This window comes from Eucalyptus grandis, chromosome 11 (assembly GCF_016545825.1).
Source record: "Eucalyptus grandis isolate ANBG69807.140 chromosome 11, ASM1654582v1, whole genome shotgun sequence".
In the NCBI taxonomy this organism is placed as follows: domain Eukaryota; kingdom Viridiplantae; phylum Streptophyta; class Magnoliopsida; order Myrtales; family Myrtaceae; genus Eucalyptus; species Eucalyptus grandis.
In genome coordinates, this window is record NC_052622.1 from 47,423,549 (window position 1) to 47,445,073 (window position 21,525).

General features: G+C 39.0%; 1 protein-coding gene across 1 annotated transcript; it reads left to right on the top strand.

Moving 5' to 3' along the window:
- Window positions 1–18,273: 18,273 nt before the first annotated feature.
- LOC104423657 ((-)-germacrene D synthase) lies at window positions 18,274–21,276 on the top strand. Its single transcript, XM_010036119.3, is given in 8 exon segments — window positions 18,274–18,457; window positions 18,634–18,811; window positions 18,814–18,921; window positions 19,225–19,600; window positions 19,696–19,914; window positions 20,236–20,374; window positions 20,460–20,708; window positions 20,813–21,276. Coding segments are annotated over 8 exon segments (1,707 nt in total). The 5' UTR covers window positions 18,274–18,319; the 3' UTR covers window positions 21,113–21,276.
- Window positions 21,277–21,525: the final 249 nt, after the last annotated feature.

Genomic DNA, 21,525 nt, shown 5'->3' on the forward strand with positions numbered 1-21,525 from the left:
CAGTATCTTGCAATTTATGTCAATGTGAAATCACTGGAGAAATAAACAAGAAATAATAAGGACACCGGAAATTTACATGGTTCTGTCCGAGTATCGGTACCTACATCCACGGGAAGAGCCAGCAGCAAATAATCCACTATAATCAGAGAATTAGAGTTTACAATCACTCACACGCTCAAGTGTTTCCCACACCTAGATTTAACCCCAAACCCAAATTGTTTATAAATAAACAACTCACTTAGACTTAAACTCACAACACAAAATTACCACGCGTTCAAGCTCAAACGAAAATGCTCTATGTACATCAAAACAAGAACAATGTCTTTTTTTTTCCACACACATATCTTCTTCGTAAGCTTCAGCGGTGCTCCTCAAGTTTTTTACGTGCAGAGAGCTTCGGCAGCTTCACTCTTCTACGTAGGGTTTTCTGCTGCCCCCCTCCTGGAGACGTTACTTTATGTTTATATGTGTGTGCCCATGGTCAAAGTTTGACATGGGCCCGCCAATGTTTGGCTTTTATGTGGAGAGAACTACACTTGCTTTCTTCCGTAGCTTTAATATCGTGTGTGTGCCCAAAAGTCAAGACTTGACTTTGGGCCCCACGTAACTAACCTTATTTGGCCTCCTCCTGCAGATAAAAAAAGAAAACTTTGCTACCCCTTTTTTTTCTTTATTCTATTATTTCCTCTTTTATAAATCTTCAAGAGTCCAGTGAATCGTATTTTTGCAAACGCTCAAACTCAAATCATAATTTAACAGCCCCATTAATGTTTATATTTTAGCTGCTTAGCATCTCGATGTTTGTAATTACTAGCTCCACTCATAGAACCAACTCCAAATGTTTCTCTCTCCCTCCCAACTGAACCTAATGTAACATCTCCCTCTACTATTGTCACCAGCGAAGTCACCGTCACCACCTCCAAGCTCATTCATGGCCACGTATTTGAGCCGCTCCATTGTCCGCCATTATCAAAGTTTGACCTGGGCCTACGAATGTTTGGCTTTTATGTGGAGAGAACTACACTTGCTTTCTTCCGTAGCTTTAATATCGTGTGTGTGCCCAAAAGTCAAGACTTGACTTTGGGTCCCACGTAACTAACCTTATTCGGCCTCCTCCTGCAAATAAAAAAAGAAAACTTTGCTCCCCTTTGTTTTTCTTTATTCTATTATTTTCTCTTTTATAAATCTTCAAGAGTCTAGTGAATTGCCATTTTGCAAATGCTCAAACTGGAGTTATAATTTAACAACCCCAATAATGTTTATATTTTAGCTGCTTAGCATCTCGATGTTTGTAATTAATAGCTCCACTCATTGAACCAACTCCAAATGTTTCTCTCTCCCTCCGAACCGAACCTAATGTAACATCTCCCTCTACTATTGTCACCAGCGAAGTCACCATCACCACCTCCAAGCTCATTCATGGCCACGTGTTTGAGCCGCTCCATTGTCCGCCATTGTCAAAGTTTGACCTGGGCCTACGAATGTTTGGCTTTTATGTGGAGAGAACTACACTTGCTTTCTTCCGTAGCTTTAATATTGTGTGTGTGCCCAAAAGTCAAGACTTGACTTTGGGTCCCATGTAACTAACCTTATTTGGCCTCCTCATGTAGATAAAAAAAGAAAACTTTGCACCTTTTTTTTTCTTTATTCTATTATTTTCTCTTTTGTAAATCTTCAAGAGTCCAGCGAATCGCATTTTTGCAAATGCTCAAACGCAAGTCATAATTTAACAATTCTCCACCTTGGCTTGACGTTTGAAGCCAAGTTATAGTGCTCATAATCCATGCTGCTCTCCCAACACCCCGACGGACGCTCACTCTCCACAGACGCCAATAGAGCTTACGCAGAGCTTGAGCTTCACCAAAGAAACAAACTTAGTCATCATGTCTACCGGGTTATCTGCTGTAGCAATTTTTTTGATGATAACATTACCCTTAGCTAAGACATCTCGGATGAAGTGTTTCCTGATGTTGATATGCTTTGTTCGCTCATGATAAAGTGGATTATACGCCAAATATATCGCACCTTGGTTATCATAGTGTATATCCACACTTTTCTATTCTAACCCAAAGTCTGAGAGCAAACTTTGTAACCATTTCGCCTTCTTCGCTACAAAGGTTTGTGCCATGTACTCCGCCTCAGTTGATCCTGTAAGGACGCTTTCCAACTAATTGCACCATCCGCTAGCATAAACACGTATCCTGTTAAAGATTTGCAATCATCCAAGTCACCGGCGTGATCCGAATCCACAAAACCAGTGGTCTCATTGCCATTGTTGTTCTTCCAGTATACTATACCCACGTCTGGTTGTCCCCTTCAAATATTTGAGGATCCACTTTCCAGCTTCCCAATGAGCTTGACCAAGATGCTTCATATAGCGACTGACCACACTCACAGCTTGTGAAATATCAGACCTAGTGCATACCATAGCATACATAATACTACCCACGGCACTAGAATAAGGAACACGGGACATATGCTCCTTCTCCTCCTCAGCCTGTGGTTATAATTTTTCTGAAAGTTTAAAATGCTTCGCTAAAGGTGTACTTGCAGATTTTGCTGACTGCATATTAAAACGTGCCACTATATTATCAATGTATTTCTTCTGAGATAGACGTAAAACTCCTACAGCCCCACATCATGCAAAATCTCCATATCCAATATTTTCTTTGCAGCACCTAAATCTTTCATCTCAAATACAGCATTTAACGGCCTCTTCAGCACATCGATATCAGACATATTCTTAGCTATTATTAGCATATCATCAACATATAAAAGTAGATAAATCAAAGAACCGTTCTCCAATCTCCTAAAGTAAACGTAGCTATCCATATGATTTTTCGCATAGTCTTGACTAGCCATGAAAGCATGAAAACGTTTATACCAATTCCTAGGAGATTGTTTCAACCCGTACAAAGATTTCTTCAACAAGCAAACATGATCTTCCTTACCTGGAATAGCAAATCCCTCTGGTTGGCTCATGTGAATCTACTTCTCCAACTCACTGTGAAGAAACGCAGTTTTCACATCTAGTTGCTCTAACACGAGCTGTTGCGAAGCAACTAAGACAAGTAAAACACGAATAGAAGTATGTCTTACCACACGAGAGAACACCTTATTGTAGTCAATGCTCTCATGCTGTGTATATCCCATCGCCACAAGTCTCGCCTTATACCTCACTGTCTTGACACCAGGAATGCCCTCTTTCCGCTTAAAGGCCCATTTACTTCTGACAATCTTTTGACTCTTGGGTACTTTGACCAGCTCTCATGTTTGATTTCGATGGAGTGATTCCATCTCTTCACTTGGCAACATTTGCCACACTGCTTGTGGCATTTTTCCTATCATCTTTATTTATCCACTTTGGACAATCTCTGCTGATGTGCCCCTCCTCGTGATACTCAAAGTACTTCACACGTCCCTTGGACTTTTTATGGCGTGATTTTGATCTTCTTTTACCTTTACTGCTACTAGGACCTCGACGTTGTTCTCTACCCTGAATCGTCAGTGCTTGCGCTACTCCTTGTGCCATACTGTCATCTCGCAACTTTCTCAGTCACTCCTTAGAGAATAAGGCGGACTTTACCTCTTCTGAGGTAATTGTAGTACGTCCTTGCAACAGTGAATGTTCTTCAGATCCATCATGAGTTTATTAAATTCATCTAGGTGGGTTCTGATAGACATAGCTTCAGTATATCTAAATTGAAACATTTTCTTCAAGATGTACAAGAGATTGTTCAAACCCTTCTTCACATAGAGTGCTTGAAGTTTTGCCCATAATGTGCGGCATCCTTCTTCTTAGCAACTTCTCTAAAAACCTCATCTGACAAATTTAATAGGATTGTGCTCTTTACTTTTTACATTAGCTCTACTCTCTCAGAGGCTTTCACTATAATAGACAACTCATCTTCACCATCCAGTGCCTTAGCCAAATCTTGTGTTGTTAATAATGCCCGCATCATGATGCTCCATAACACAAAGTTGTTGCTCCCGTTAAACTTCTCAATTTCATATTTCCTTTGAGACATAATTGCAATAACAGAATTTACAAATAATAATCAGACAAACAAAAGTTCCAAATCACAATCAAGAAATCTGATCCCAAGCTCTGATACCAATTGTTAGAATATAATACGTGGAAACGAAGGAATTTATTTTCTCTTTTGTAAATCTTCAAGAGTCTAGTGAATCGCATTTTTGCAAACGCTCAAACTCGAGTCATAATTTAACAATTCTCCACCTTCGCTCGTTCTTTGAAGCCAAGTTTTAGTGCTCATCATCCATGCTGCTCTCTCAACGCCCCGATGGGCGCTCACTCTCCAATGACGCCAATAGAGTTCAAGCAGAGCTTGAGCTTCGCCGAAGGAACATACTTAGTCATCATGTCTGCCGAAATATCTGTTGTAGCAATCTTTTTTATAATAACATTACCCTTAACTAAGACATTTTAGATGAAGTGGTACCTGATGTTGATATGCTTCGTTCGCTCGTGATAAACTGGATTATACGCCAAATATATCACACCTTGATTGTCACAATGTATATCCACACTTTTCTGTTCTAACCCAAAGTCCGAGAGCAAACTGTGTAACCATATCGCCTCAGTCGCTACAAAGGTTAGTGTCATGTACTCTGCCTCAGTCGAAGACAAGGTAATGTGATCCTGTAAGGACGCTTTCTAACTAATTGCACCACCCGCTAGCGTAAACACGTATCCTGCTAAAGACTTTCAATCATCCAAGTCACCGATGTGATCCGAACCCACAAAATAATGGTCTCACTACCATTGTTGTCCCTCCGGTACACTATACCCACGTCTGGTTGTCCCCTTCATATATCTGAGGATCCACTTCCCATCTTCCCAATGAGCTTTACCAGGACGCTTCATATAGCGACTAACCACACTCACAGCTTGTGAAATATCAGGCCTAGTGCACACCATAGCATACATAATACTACCCACGACACTAGAATAAGGAACACGGGACATATGCTCCTCCTCCTCCTCAGTCTGTAGTGATAATTTTTCTGAAAGTTTAAAATGCTTCGCTAAAGGTGTACTTACAGATTTTGCCGACTGCATATTAAAACGTGCCACTATCTTTTCAATGTATTTCTTTTGAGATAGACGTAAAACTCCTGTAGCCCTTTCACACAAAATCTCTATACCCAACATTTTCTTTGCAGCACCTAAATCTTTCATCTCAAATTCAACATTTAATCGCCTCTTCAACACATCAATATCAAACATATTCTTAGCTGCTATCAATATATCTTCAACATATAAATGTAGATAAATCAAAGAACCATTCTCTAATCTCCTAAAATAAATGCAGCTATCCATCTGATTTTTCGAATAGTCTTGACTAGCCATGAAAGCATAAAAAACGTTTATACCACTGCTTAGGAGACTGTTTCAGCCCATACAAAGATTTCTTCAACAAGCAAACATGGTCTTCCTTACCTGGAATAGCAAATCCCTCTAGTTGCCTCATGTAAATCTGCTCCTCTAACTCATCATGAAGAAACACAGTTTTCACATCTAGTTGCTCTAACTCGAGATCCTATGAAGCAACTAAGGCAAGTAAAACATGAATAGAAGTATGTCTTATCACACGAGAGAACACTTCATTGTAGTCAATTCCCTCATGCTATGTATATCCCTTCGCCACAAGTCTCGCCTTATACCTCGCTGTCTCGACACTAGGAATGCCCTCTTTTTATTTAAAGACCCATTTACTTCCGACAATCTTTTGGCTCTTGAGTACTTTGACTAGCTCTCATGTCTGATTTCGATGGAGTTATTCCATTTCTTCACTCATAGCCCCTAGCCACTGCGACGACTCCGAACTAACCATCGCCTCAGAGTAAGACGAAGGCTCATTTGTCTCCACCTCATCACCTATAGTTAATGCATAAGCAATATTTGTATAACCATAACGTAGCGGTGATTTAATTTGTCTTCTCTGTCTATCTATGACTATCGTGTGTTGTGGCTTTGCTGGTTGTTCACTATCACCAAATTCAAGAACTGCGGCTTCATCTGCAGTCTCAACTTTTGTTATCTTCGAGGTCTTCGGAGTCTCCACCTGTAGCTCCACCTCACTAATGACACCATGATTTGTCTTTTCTGCTGGTTGTGTCTTAGAACTCCTCTTTTGAAGCATTGCAATCTCGTTGAAGATCACAACTTTGCTAATTAGAAAACCGGGTGATATGGGATTAGTGCACCACAGCCGGTAGCCTTTCACTCCATGTGCATAACCTAGAAATATGCACTTCTTCGCCTTCGGCTGAAGCTTACCATCACTCGCAAGATCATACATAGGACATCTGAATATATGTAATCCGGAATAATCAACAGGTTTCTTCGACCATACTTTCTCAGGAGTCTTCCACTCGATAGCAGATGATGTAGATCGATTAACCAGGTAACACGCCATGTTTACCGCTTCGGCCTAAAATTCCTTGCCAAGTCTTGCATGCGAAAGCATGCGTCGAGCTCGCTCAAGCAAAGTTCTGTTCTTTTGTTCTACCACACCATTCTGGTGTGGTGTCCTAGGTACTGTGCGGTGTCTCACAATACCTTCTTTCTCGCAAAACTCAGTAAAATATTTACCATAGAACTTCATGCCATTATCTGTTTTTAGGCACTTGATTTGTTTATTTGATTGCTTCTCAATCAATTCCTTAAATTTCTTGAATCGATCAAACACTTCATATTTGTGCTTCAAAAAGTATACCCATACCTTCCTTGAGTAGTCGTCGATAAATGTCTGCATATATCGGGCACCTCCTTTCGAAGGAACCGAAGACGGGCCCCAGATGCCTGAATGAATATATTCAACTGGTCATTTGGTCGAATGAATAGCTGCAGTAAACTTAACTCGGTGCCGCTTCCCGAAGATACATTGCTCACATAAGTCCGGCTTCATTTTCTTTTGACCCTTTAATAACCCTCTTTCACTCAACATCGTCCTACCTGCCTCACTCATGTACCCCAAACGCATATGCCGTAACTAAGTCAAGTTAGAGTCTGACTCACCTAATGAAACTGAAGCGGTTCCGGTCACAGTCTCTCCCAATAGATGATAGAGAGTATTCACTTTCTTTCTCTCCATTACTGTCATGGCATCTTGAGAGATCTTCAGTACTCCACCATCAACGGTGTACCTAAACCCGATGTCATCGAGTGTCCCCAGAGAAATAAGGTTCTTCTTGAGCTCTCGTACATGCCTCACATCTATCAATGTGCGCACCACCCCATCGTGCATTCGAATTCAAATTGTCCATATCCCCATAGCCTTACAAACTGCATTATTCCCCAAAAGAACTCTACCATCATATGCAGTCTGGTAAATAGTAAACTAGTTCTTATGAGACATCATATGATAAGAACACCCTGAATCTAGCACCCATTCATCTCCTAACGTAGCAGTAGTCACACATAAAACAGCTTCTACATCACTAGTGCTCCCCTCAACACCGTTTGCCACACTGCTTGTGGCATTCTGCCTATCAGCTTTATTCCTCCGTTTTAGACTATCTCTCCTTATGTGCCGCTCCTCGTGACACTCAAAACACTTCATGCATCCCTTGGAATTTCTATGACGTGATTTTGATATGCTTTTACCTTTGCTGCTACTAGGCCCTCGACGTTGTTCTCTACCCTGAATCGTTAGTGCTTGCGCTACTCCTTGCGATGGACCATCATCCCGCAATTTTCCGCCACTCCTTAGAGAATAAGGTAGACTTGACCTCTTCGAGGTAATTGTAGTACGTCCATGCAAATGGTGAATCAAGTAAAGTGCTCCCATGACTCTAATAAAGAGGCTAACAACATCATGCCCTGTTCTTCATCATCAAGTATCTTACCGACATTCTTTAGATCCATCATGAGTTTATTAAATTCATCTAGGTGGTTCTGATAGACGTACCTTCAGTATATCTAAATTGAAACATCTTCTTCAACATGTACAAGCGATTGTTCAAACCTTTCTTCACATAGAGTGCTTGAAGTTTTGCCCATATTGCTGCGGCATCCTTCTCCTCAGCAACCTCTATTAAAACCTCATCTGACAAAATTAACAGGATTGTGCTCTTTGCTTTTTCCATTAGCTCTACCCTCTCAGAGGCTTTCATTATTTTAGGCAACTCATCTTCACCATCCAGTGCCTTGGCCAAACCTTGTGTTGTCAATAATGCCCGCATCTTGATGCTCCATAACACAAAGTTGTTGCTCCCGTTAAACTTCTCAATTTCATATTTCCTTTTAGACATAATTGCAATAACAGAATTTCTAAATAATAATCAAACAAGCAAAAGCTCCAAATCAATCAAGAAATCTGATCCCAAGCTTTGATACCAATTGTTGGAATATAATACTCGGAAACGACAGGATCTTGCAATTTATGTCAACGTGAAATCACCAGAGAAATAAATGAGAAATAATAAGGACGCTAGAAATTTATGTGGTTCAATCCGAGTATTGGTACCTACGTCTGTCTTAAAAAACTCATTTACTGTTTTGAAGTTAACAAAACATTTCCAAGAAAGTCTAGTCTGAGGACTTCAAGACTCTAGCGTCAAAGTCTGAAAACCGCCAGACTTTAGGTTCAAAGTCTGCTCACACTGACAGTTTCCAGATTGAAGAATAAAGACTTATCCAGATGTGAGATTATCTTTATTTCTTCAAGAATTTGTTCCATATGTCTTACGGACGTTCTTATGGTTGGATATAGCACCTATATGATTGACTATCCTTATTGGAATCAATTCCGATAAACAAATCTTTTGGAAGGCACGCAAACATGAAAAGTTCTACTTATGGAAACCATGATCCCGATAGTATGGGCGAAAATGATTGATGGGCTTTCATCACAATCTTCAAATGACTCGAGATCTCCTTGATTGATTCTGTCCAATGGGTAGATTGGAAGAATTCCTTTGGAAAGTGTCAACGGTTTTGAAGGCATGAAGGAGTATTTAAGGCGGACTCTCTAGTTGTTTGATAGAATGCGTGAAAGAAAAATTTCAAAGTCTAAAGCTTCCTAGTTCCTTGCTATTTCATTCATTGAGCTCAAATTGTATACAGAAGATAAACTCCTAGTGAGACTTTATGAGAGACCAGTAGAGACTCTTCACTGTGAAGTCAAGATCGCAAGACTGTAAAATCTCTTTTGAATTGTTAGTGGAATCCAACCAATAGGCTTGATCTAAGCCAAACCACTATAAACCTTGTTTTCTTATTCTCTTCCCTCAACTCCTTTATTTTTATCAGTAGTTTTGTTTATTTGTTTAAATTCAAAAATGTTAAAGTCTGAATTTGTCTGTGATTTTTACAAGCAATTATTACTTTTGAATCTCGCGAGAATTTTTATTACACCTATTCACCCCCCCTTTAGGTGTTATTACTAGCCTTTTCAATTTGTATCAAAGCTTGTGTGTTCATTTTACTGAAGTGTTTTTACTTATGAGTTAAAGATCTATGGCTAATATTTTGGCTCCGTGGATTGGTTGAAGGCCAAAGCAATACCAGACCTCATTACTTTGATGAAAATGAATACAATGTGTGGAAAAACAAGATGAAGGCATTCCTAAGATCAAAAGATCCCCTGGAATGGGATGTGGTAGAAAAATGGATCAATCCCAAAACTACATCAATTTTAAAAAAAGGAAAAGAAGCTGTAGATACTGGCAATATGACACAAGATGAATTAACTAAGAGACAAGCTCTTGATGCTAAAGCTATCTACTCTTTATACTGTGCTTTATCTCTTATTGAGTATAATCGAATTTCTTCTTGTGAAACAGCGAAAGAAGTTTGGGACAAATTGCACGTTACCTATGAAGGAACTGATCGAGTAAAGAAAACAAAAATCAATATACTACTCGGACAGTATGAAGCCTTTAAGATGAAGCCTGGAGAATCTATCACTGATATGTTCAGTCATTTCACTGAAATTGTGAATGGATTAGCATATCAAGGACAACCAATCTCAGGACCAATGAAGGTCAACAAACTGCTGCATGAACTCTCTAAAGGATGGAATCACGTGAAGACTTCAATTAGAGAAACCCAGAGGATCATGCCTCTTTTAGTAGATGAACTTGTTGGCACACTTCAATCACATGAAGTAAAACATATCAATGAGGAAGAAGATCCTAAAGGTAAGAAGTCAATTGCTTTAAAATCTAATGATGATTCTGATGATACAAATTCAAAAGATGAAATGGATGATGAAGAATTGACACTTATGATTAAGAAGTTCAAGAAGTTAAATAGAAAGGGAAGAAGATTCAATTGAAAAAAACAAAGCACGCAAAATTTCCAAAAGAGATCGACTGAGGACAACGAGATCAGCAAAGATGTAATATGCTTCGAATGCAAGAAAAATGGGTATATTAGACCTAACTGTCCTTTGTTGAAGAAAAAGAAAGAAAGAATTGAGAAGTATAAGAAGGCTCTCAAACTAGAAACATGAGGTGACACTGAATGCGAAGAAAGTGATGAAGAATATGCCAACATTTGTCTAATGACAAATTCAGAGTCAGACTCAGACTTTGAAACAAATTTTGATTCAGACTCAGACAAAGAAGTTGATGTTAGCAATTTAAAAATTCATGTTAAAGTCTCGAAGTATATAGATGAACTCTGTCTTAGCCTCAAAACATCTCTTAAAAGAATCTTTGAGCTTAAGAGGGAGAATTCTAAACTGAAGCAACAAGAAACTTCTTGGAAAGAAAAGTTTGAAAATTTGAATGGAAAGTTTTATCATTTTGAAAGAAAATTCAGATTCTTTTTAAAATGAAAATACCTTTTTGAAAGAAGATATTTCAAATATCACAAAAAGATTTTCAAAAGGATCCGAGAAGTTAGAAAAAATTCTTTCTGTACAAAGACCTTATTTCAACAAATCTGGTTTAGGTATCGACGCAAGGGCCATATACGTACATCAGCCGCATGTGTATAGTGCGGTTAGCAGGTGAGGGCAGCATTATTGTTCCTAGTCTCTGTTAGCAGCGAGCCTACTGAGTTCTCGGGGTCGGGCTGAGGCAGCCCACGAGGCTTGCATGGCACAGAGCCTAACCCCAACCCTGGGTGGGAACTCTTAGGAGCCGGTCACCGAGGTTGGTAAACTCGGAGTGCCTACCGTACTTGTTCCTCTATCCATACCCTCTCTATGTAGGGAAGAGGACGGAATTATGTCTTTCGGGAGGAGAGAGGCCACTGGAGGAGCATGGCTACCCCAGGGGGGCAGGCCTACCAACAAAGAGCTGGCTTACAGAGCTTACTCATCAAGGGGCTGCGGGGGGTTCATGCATCGGCATCACGCAGGATTTCCTTCAACATGAAAGGATTGCTGCTGTGTGACTCTAGAAACTATTCATTTAATTGATTTTCCTAAAGTTAAAGAAAGAATCAAACAAAAACTTACAAAAGCATTTGACAAAAATCATTTTCAATTTTTTTTTGTAAAACCTATTGGCTGAAGTGCTCTCAAATGTTCAAAATGTAACATCCCAGAACATTTCAAGAAGGAATGTCCTAAGGTTTGGAGACCTGTTAAGAGAAATTGGGCAAAGACTATTTTTAACACTAACTCTCCTAGACCCAAGAAAATATTAGTACCAAAAAAAGCTTGAGTTCTTCTTTTGATCATAGGTCATATCAAGAAGAAGGTCAAATGGTATTTGGATAGTGGCTGTTCGAGACACATGACTAGAGATTCAAGTTGCTTTATAAAGTTTGTTCAAATGAATGGTGGAAAAATTTCCTTTGGAGGAAACAGCAAAGGAAGAATTGTAGGTTGTGGAACCGTGAAGATTGGAAGCCTGACTATCAACAATGTCTCCTTGGTGGAATGACTGAATTATAATCAATTCAGCATAAGTCAGCTTTGCGATACTGGATTCATAATTAATTTCCAAGAAGGCATTTGTTCAAGAACAAGTAAAGATTTTTCTCAATCTTTCACTGGGCGAAAACATGGGAACATTTATCTTCTAGACATAAAACCAGAAAGTTCTCAGTGTCTTATTTTTATTCAAGATGAAGTAAATCTTTGGTATCAAAAGCTTGGCCATGTTAATATGAAGCAGATTGCTAAGATTTCATCTAAGAAGCTTGTTCGTGGTCTTCCTAACATGACTTATCAAAAGTCTGAATTATGCACTCCTTGTGTTTTGGGAAAACAGGTTAGAAGTTCTTTTAAACCTGTAAATCAAGTTTCTACTAATTGAGCTTTGCAGCTTCTGCACGTGGACCTCTTTGGACCAACTTGGACTCAAAGCATTGGTGGAAAGAGATATTGTCTAGTAATCGTGGATGATTACTCTCGCTTTACTTGGGTTTACTTTCTGGCAAATAAGTCTAAAGCCTTCTCTCACTTTTCGAAGTTTGTTAAGAAAGTTCAAAATGAAAAAGGATAAGCTATTTCAAGTATACGTACAAACCATGGAGGTGAATTTGAAAATCAAGACTTTGCGAAGTTCTATGATGAATCTAGTTTCCAGCATGTTTTCTCTTCTCCATACACTCCAAAACAAAATGAGATCGTGGAAAGAAAGAATAGATCCTTACAAGAGATGGCAAGAACTCTTTTAATTGAGAGTAAAATTTCCTCTCAATTTTGGGCTGAAGCAGTTTTTACAGCTTACTACATTATCAACAGAGTGTTCTTGAGGCCTATTCTAAAGAAAACTCCTTATGAAGTGTTTAAAGGGAAGAAACCAAATGTTTCTTACTTTCATGTATTTGGGTATAAGTGTTATGTTTTGAAAAATGCAAATGATTGAACCGGGAAGTTTGAAGAAAGATCGGATGAAGGAATTTTCCTTGGCTACTCAACCTTAAGCAAAGCATATAGAGTTTTCAACAAGAAGACTCAATCTGTGGAAGAATCTATGAATGTTAAGTTTCAAGAAGTTCGGATTGGAGAATTGCAAAAAGACAGACATATCAATGTCAAGTTCTTTGAAGCTGGACAAAGATGAAGGAGGAAAGAATGTTGACCATAAGTTTTATAAGAGTATTATTGGTTCGCTTCTTTACCTTATTGCCTCTAAACCTGACATTTTGTTTAGTGTTTGCATCTGTGCTAGATTCCAATCAAATCCCAAATAATCTCATTTAAGTGCTGCAAAAGATATCATCAAATACGTTACAACTACTCTAAAGCTAGGTCTGTGGTATCCCAAAGAATGAGACTTTACTCTCCTTGGATATTCAAACGCAAATTTAGCAGATTGTAGAGTTGATAGGAAGAGTACTTCTAGTACCTGTCAATTGCTGGGCAACAAGCTGGTGTTTTGGTTCTCAAGGAAGTAGAGTACTCGTAGCTCTATCAACAACGAAGCGAGTATGTGGTTCTTGGAAGTTGTTGTTCTCAAATCTTGTGGATAAGGCAACATCTAAGAGACTTTGGAATTGAAGAATCGTGTACCGAGATCAAATGTGACAACACCAGTGCCATCAATTTCACGAAGAATCCAAATCTTCATTCAAGGGCGAAACATATAGAGATTCGACATCATTTCATAAGATATCATGTTCAGAATGGAGAAGTTATGATTCAGTTTATTGACTCAAAGAATCAGTTGGCAGATATATTTACAAAGCCACTGGAGAAAAGTTTATTTGAGTCTATTCGCACTGCATCGAATATTATATCTTCTATCGGTTAAAGTCTCGAAGGTGGTCGACTTAGAATGTCTAGAAACTACATTTGTGAGTTAAATTCTTTTCAATACAGGTAATTTAATTTTGGCATGAAAAACCTAGAAAGGTACGTTGATTTTTTAATCATTACTGGCCTAATTTATTTTTAGAAATTATTTTTTCGAATTTTTGAATTTTTGGCAGTTATTCATTTTCGAAAAAGGCAGTTTATTTTTTCCTTTGTGACTGTTCGTATACCCTGTTTCACTTGCTTTATATATAGTTGAAGTCCTTCTTCTCCATTTACATTTTCAAAACCCTAGAATACAAAATTCCTATTCTCTCACTTTCTCTCCCAAATTTACTCTAGAAAGTTTTCTCCTTTTTTCAACCAAACGAGTTCTAGAAATCCTCCTTGACTGCAAAAATGCCTTTCCAAAGGAAATCGTCTCGAGATCGCTAACGGGGGACCATAGCACATGCCAGAGCGTCCTACCCACTTTAGCTTAACTGAGGAAGAAGACTCTCCTCAACAGCAACAACAACAACATTCTCAACAACGTCAACATGCGACTCAAGATCCTCCGCACCAACAAGCGGAAGAGGAGATTGTGGAAGATGTAGAACCTGTAAGAACATTGAAACCCCAGTTTCTCTTTAAGCTCTACAATCAGTTGAAGGAAGGTGGTAGTGCCATGACGTTCATTGATGAATTTCTGCGAGAAAGAGGTTATAAAAATGAGACATTGTTTCTACGCATATGGAAAGGTTAGGCATTGCGCCTGAAGGTTTGGCAGACAGGACTTTTGCTAATTTTCCAAGTGATCCGCGGTTTAGTTCTTTTAATCAACCTGAGGTAAAGGATGATGATGAGAGGATGTATGCAAATTTTCAGCCTAGGATGGGCATTGCTACTGATGTGCGTGGTGATGGAACGAATTTGTTTCGTTCTAAGGACCACAAAAAGGCTTATTCAAAATTGCTAAAGAGAGAGGTGATGAACCCTCGAACTATGGATTTTGACTTTCTAGATTCCTTGAAGGTGAATCTGAGGGAGAAGTTTGCTCTTCTTCAACTTGAAAGATTCTGGTCTAAAACTTCTGTCACTTACCATGAATTAACTGCTTACTTCTATTCAAATCTGTCTTTTCTAAACGCGAATAGATTTCATTTTACATTAAGGGAAAAAGACTTTAGGGTGGATGTGGACACATTGGTGGGTGTCATTGGTGTGGAAAGATGGAGTTTCCAACCAATAAACGTGTCTGTTGGTCATGCAACAATGTCTCTTGCTCAGGACAGACTTGCTGAAGGAGGGATTTCATATTCCAGATTGACTGCCTCCAATATTTTGTTGCATAAAGTTGTAATCAATTGCATCTGACCCAAGTCAACCTCCAAGACAAATGTATCTTGCTCTGAGGCAAAGCTGATGTTTGCTATCAACATTGGGATGAAGTTCTCGCTGCCACACACAATCCTGATGCACATGTACAAGACTATTATGAAAGACAAGGGTCAACTTCCTTACTCTGCGCTGGTTACCAAATTGTTTCGACACTTTCACATTCAGCTTCCAGCATCTCTTTGTGTCAGAAACATTACTCCTATGGAGATAGGTTTGAAGATGATTTTGAAGATGAGACTAAAGGAGCTAAATAAAGCATTGGAGCGCTTGAAGGAGAAGTCCCCAACCAAAACAAAACAAGACTCTACTATGAAGAAGAGGAAAGGCAAGGAGTCCATGCGTGCACCTATCAAGAAGAGGAGAACGCTTATCTTGCAGGACGAAGGAGATGAGGATGATCTTACACTCTCCACATTTGCCTTGTGAAATCTATAGAGCTTTGTTAGTTTTGAGCAGCCACAGAATAAAGAGGAAAGAGGACGAGAAGAGATAGAGCAAAGAAGTGAAGAAAGAAGAGAAGAGAGAAGAGAAGGAAGTGAAGAAAGAAGAGCAGAGGAACAGAGAAGAGCAAGAAGAAAAGAAAAAGAAGTGAGGGAAGCAGAAGAAGAAGAGGGTCAAGATGACTCTTTTGAGCCAATATTTGCAGTATCATTGTCAGATGATTCTGAGAAGACTCGGAGTGGAACTGCAGGAGATGGAAAAGGAACAAAACATCACTTGGGTGCTGGTGATGAGCAAGAACAAGAAGAAGAATTTTTTTTCTCCACCTATAGGCATAGAGACAGGGGGAGCTGCTGAAAAATGAGGTACTTCTTCACCTATTTTTACAAGTGATGATGTGAGCAGATCTCCAGCAGATCTAGAGGATGTCTATACCTCTCAATATCTTGAAGCTGATGTTGAGGCATCATCTCCAAGTTTGGATGTTCAAGCTGAAGTTCCATCATTTATGAACACTCTTCAAACTGAACGTGCTGAAGCTAGTACTCAAACAGAACTAACTGCAGACTTTCAAAGGCTGCTAGAGCTCTTTTTGGAGATGAAGGGACAGCAATATGGAATGGAGTGTGAAATTCAGAACCTCCAATCTTCTTTAAAAGCTTCTATAGTATCTCTTCATGATCAGGTACAAGAACTTAAGCTTCAGGTTCAGGCAACTACAAAGACTGCAGATGTTGAGAAGATGCAGGAGTCACTGTGAAAGCTAGAGGACACAGTTCAGTCGATAGGAGATTTCTAGCTCGTTCGTATCCCCAAACAGCCCTGATTTCATCAAACTCTTTTTTATTCTTCTCCACTTTTTGCTATTGACAAAAAGGGGGAGAATATATGCAGATTTGACTATTTAACTTTTATTTAACTTTTGGTTTGACTGTGTTTTGACTGTTGAACTTTGTTGGATTTGTTGGACATTTTGATCAGTAGTTTTGTTTATCTGTTTAAATTCAAAACTGTTAAAGTCTGAATTTGTCTATGATTTTTACAAGCAATTATTACTTTTGAATCTCTCGAGAATTTTAATACACCTATTCACCCCCTCTAGGTGTTATTACTAGCCCTTTCAATATCCACGATGAGAGCCAGCAGCAAATAATCAACTATAATCGGAGAATCAGAGTTTACAATCACTCACACGCTCAAGTGTTTCCCACATCTAAATTTAACCCCAAACCCAAAGTGTTTATAAATAAACAACTCACTTGGACATAAACTCACTGCACAAAATTACCATGCATTCAAGCTCAAACGAAAATGCTTTATGTACATCAAAACAAGAACAACATCTTTTTTCTTTTTCCATGTACGTATCTTCTAAGTAAGCTTTAGTGGCGCTCCTTGAGTTTTTACGTGCAGAGAGCTTTGGCGGCTTCACTCTTCTACGTAGGGTTTTCCGCCACCTCCATCCTGGAGACGTTGCTTTATATTTATATGTGTGTGCCCATGGTCAAAGTTTGACTTGGGCCCACCAATGTTTGGCTTTTATGTGGAGAGAACTACTCTTGCTTTCTTCCGTAGCTTTAATATCGTGTGTGTGCCCAAAAGTCAAGACTTGACTTTGGGCCCCACGTAACTAACCTTATTCAGCCTCCTCCTGCAAATAAAAAAAGAAAACTTTGCAACATTTTTTTTCTTTATTCTATTATTTCCTCTTTTGTAAATCTTCAAGAGTCCAACGAATCGTGTTTTTGCAAACGCTCAAACTCGAGTCATAATTTAACAGCCCCAATAATGTTTTTATTTTAGCTGCTTAGCATCTCGATGTTTGTAATTAATAGCTCTACTCATAGAACCAACTCCAAATTTTTTCTCTCCCTCCCAACCGAACCTAATGTAACATCTCCCTCTACTGTTGTCACCAGCGAAGTCACCATCACCACCTCTAAGCTCATTCATGGCCACATGTTTGAGCCGCTCCATTGTCCGCCATTGTCTTCATCATTTCGGGCTGATCGCTCTCTCTCTTGTTGCTCCACCATTGTCGATTTTAGCGAATCCTCCATGGTTGTCAAGATCTTGACATCGTGGTAGAGTCTCGAGGCCATTTAGTGTTGAGATACATGTGTGAGTTGCATTAAAAAAGTCCTACGTCGGAGAATCAATGTATTGTAAAAACTTGAACATGATTGAAACTTGAAAAGGTTATGCTCATATTTCACTTTCGTGATTAAAGGTTAGCCACGATAAATATTGCATATCGGTCACTGAAGGAGCAACCCTAAAAGTTAAGTTCTTGAAGACGCATAATTGCTTTGCCCAATTAAGCTATGAGTTACCTTGGCTAAAAAAATAAGCTGAGTTTAGAAGGGTAAATTTTGCCTACATGAAAAAGAGTACCCGTTACTTTTTCAAGATAAAGCACATAACATGTCGATCTCACCCCCATCAATTTTTTTATTTTTTTTTGGAATGCATTTAAATCACAAAGTTATACATAATCTACAGTTGTTTCAAATCCAATCCATAGAATAATTGGTCAAACTGACATTTCCTAAATTAAAAGTTTAAAACGTATAAAATTAATAGAAAATTTGAAGTTTTTGTGTATTTATGATTGGACGGGATTACTTTAATAACACGGTGATTTAAAAAAATGATTTTTTTATTTATTTATAAATTTGGAGTCTGTGGCACGTGGAGCGTCTCCTTGTCTATAAATTCTCTCCAACTGACCTTTCGCAAGACAATAATCAAATCCTCTGTTGTACTTCATTTTCTATTCGTCTGACATCTACCCACAAAGGGGAACCAAAATGTCCCTAGAAACCTCAGCAAATCGTCCTCTTCCTGCTAAAGGAAACAGCCAGATGGTTGAACGCCGGTCGGTAGATTATCATCCGAGCTTGTGGGAGGATTACCTCGCCAAATATTCTTCTCCCTCCAACTCAATGGTAGGATTTAAGTTGCTCCACATGTTGCAAGTTACTACAAAATCGGTTACTTACATAAGGTAGAAAAAGAGGGAGAAAATAGAATAAGAAGAAACAATTTAAGGATAGGCCTTGGGCCAATGAATGTTTCATGCACTTTCGGAGTGAAATTAACATGTATTCTTGTTTATGTGTAGGATGATGGCCATGATCAGCAGGCGGAACAAGAAATCCAGAAGCTGAAGGACGAGGTGAAGTGGATGCTATGCGCTCATGCGGACAAGCCATCCCTGAAACGGGATATGATTGATCAAATACAACGCTTAGGCATTGCGTACCACTTCGCAAGCGAGATTGATAATGTGCTGAAAAACTTAGCGAGACCTATTTTGTTAGTAATAATGGAGATCATGATAATGACGACCTCTACACAGTCGCTCTCCTCTTCCGTTTATTGCGACAACAAGGTTACCGTATTTCATGCGGTGAGTGGTCCCTTTTGTGTTTCTATCATTTCGCAAATTACAACCAATAGACTATGATCCTTTGCGATTGTCTAGAATCTGTCCTCTTTGCCTTTCCCAGCTGGGACATATGTTATAGACACCATTTGTGGAAAAAAAAAAAATTCCTCTGCAAGTGGCTTTAATCACTATTCATGTGTTGGTTGTTATTATTACTATCTGCTCTTTCGGTAACCAACGGTGTTTAGACCGCCCGTGAAGAATCTTCTTGTCTTATTGGGATGTTTCAATAGGAATCCTGATTTCACTATGATTTATAAGCAGATATCTTCAACAAGTTCAAGGACACCAGCGGAAAGTTCGGTGAAAAACACGCAAGTGACATACGTGGATTACTAAGTTTGTATGAAGCTAGCCATTTGAGTGTGCATGGAGAAGATGTTCTCGATCAAGCGCTTTCTTTCAGTTTAAAGCATCTGGAATCGATTGACAAGGAGCAACTGAGCCCTCCTCTCGCAGCACAAGTCCAACATGCCTTAAAGCAAACAATTCATCGAGGGGTGCCGAGGCTCGAGGCAAGACAATACATCTCCATGTATGAAGCGGAGCCTTTGCATAATAAAGTGTTACTATCACTTGCCAAGTTGGATTTCAACCACTTGCAAAAGCAACACCAGAAGGAGTTATTTGATCTTGCAAGGTTGATCAATTTTGCAATCACAGGATTAAATTGATTTATTGTTTATACTCTATGGAAGGTTTTTAAGTAACTATGACTTTCCCTTTTACATGTAGGTGGTGGATGGGTTTGGACTTCAAGAACAAGTTACCATTTGCAAGAGATAGGCTCGTGGAAGGATACTTCTGGATTTTGGGAGTTCATTTTGAGCCTGAATTAGCGCTTGTTAGAAGAATGATGACCAAAGTGATTGCAATGACTTCAGTTCTCGATGACATATATGATGTCTATGGCACCTATGAAGAGCTAGAGCTCTTTACTCGAGCTGTTCAAAGGTCAGATTGGTACCGTACATGAGTCTTATCAAGTAGATTTTGTTTTATATATATTCGCATGACCAACAAGATGGGGTAAAATGTATATTATTGGCAAGTCCTTGTGATGGAAGATGATGGGGTTGGTAGATTAACCTTGTCATATTTCTTGGGTGATATTGTGATTAGTAAAACCCCGTATAGTGTAAGCTTTTCGAAATATCATGAAACGTATTCCTATAACATTGTCATATTTCGCGGGTGATATTGTGATTAGAAAATCTTCGAGTAACGCAAGCTTTTTGAAATATCATGAAACGTATTCCTATCTTATAATTTCAGGTGGGACATTGATTGCATAAATGAACTTCCAGAGTACATAAAAGTGTTCTACAAAGCACTTATCGATGTCTACGATGAAATTGGAGAAAAGCTGGCTTCCGCTGGAAGATCGTATGGCCTCGACTATGCGAAAGAGGCAGTAAGATTGTACCACCTCTACTGTATTCTACAATCATAGTGTCATTATTCTCGACTTTTAGGAATTAAATGCTTTGCATTTTCAGATGAAAAGGCAAGATAGATCCTACTTTGCTGAAGCAAAATGGCTGCACCGACAACACAAGCCCACAATGGATGAGTACATGTCCGTCGCATTAGTATCGAGTGGTTACCACTTGTTAGCGATCACGTCCTTTGTTGGAATGCAAGATATTGTAACAAAAGACGATTTAGATTGGCTGTTCAACGACCCAAAGATACTCAAGGCTTCAACAGTTATTTGCAGGCTCATGGATGATTTGGCCACTCATAAGGTACCTTTTTTTCTTGCACGCGTTAAATGAAGATATTGACCCAAGCCCAACTACTACGAAACATCAGATCTCGTTTATATGTCTTCTTGTCTATATCTTCGCAGTTTGAGCAAGGAAGAGAACATGCGGACTCGGCTGTGCAATGTTACATGAAGCAATACAATGTCACGGAACAAGAAGCGGAGAATGACCTTCGCAAGCAAGTTGATGATGCGTGGAAGGACCTGAATGAGGAGTGTCTTTGCCCGATTGCCGTCGCCAAGCCGCTTCTCATGGGAATTCTCAACCTTACACGAGTGATGGATGTGCTGTACAAGGATGGAGGAGATCATTATACCAATCCTCATATTATGCTGAAAGATTACATACGTTCGGTGCTCATGGATCCAGTGCAAACGTTTTGATATGCAGCAACTAGACATCCGTCAGATGATGCATCTACGCATGTGTGAAGCATTAATGAAATAGGCTTGGGAATAAGATGTTGGATGCATATGTAGTTGCGGTACAATAAAGCTTTTAGTGAGAATGGTATGGTTGTATCAGTATGGACATATAGTTTGCTGTAACCTCTATATTTTTCATTGAAGAATAAAATGAAGCATCTATGTTACTTATAAAAAGAACAAATTACACTTTCGAGGAGGTATTTTCATTTTAAATCTCAAAGTAATTTAGAATGTTATGGTGATAAAACAAGTTGATTTTATCTGTATGGGCTATGGAAAGATGAGAATGAGATATACTTTGAGAAAGCTTTTAGGTCATATTTCCCAAAAGCCGCAGAACAGATACAGAGCTAAAGCACCAAGCATCG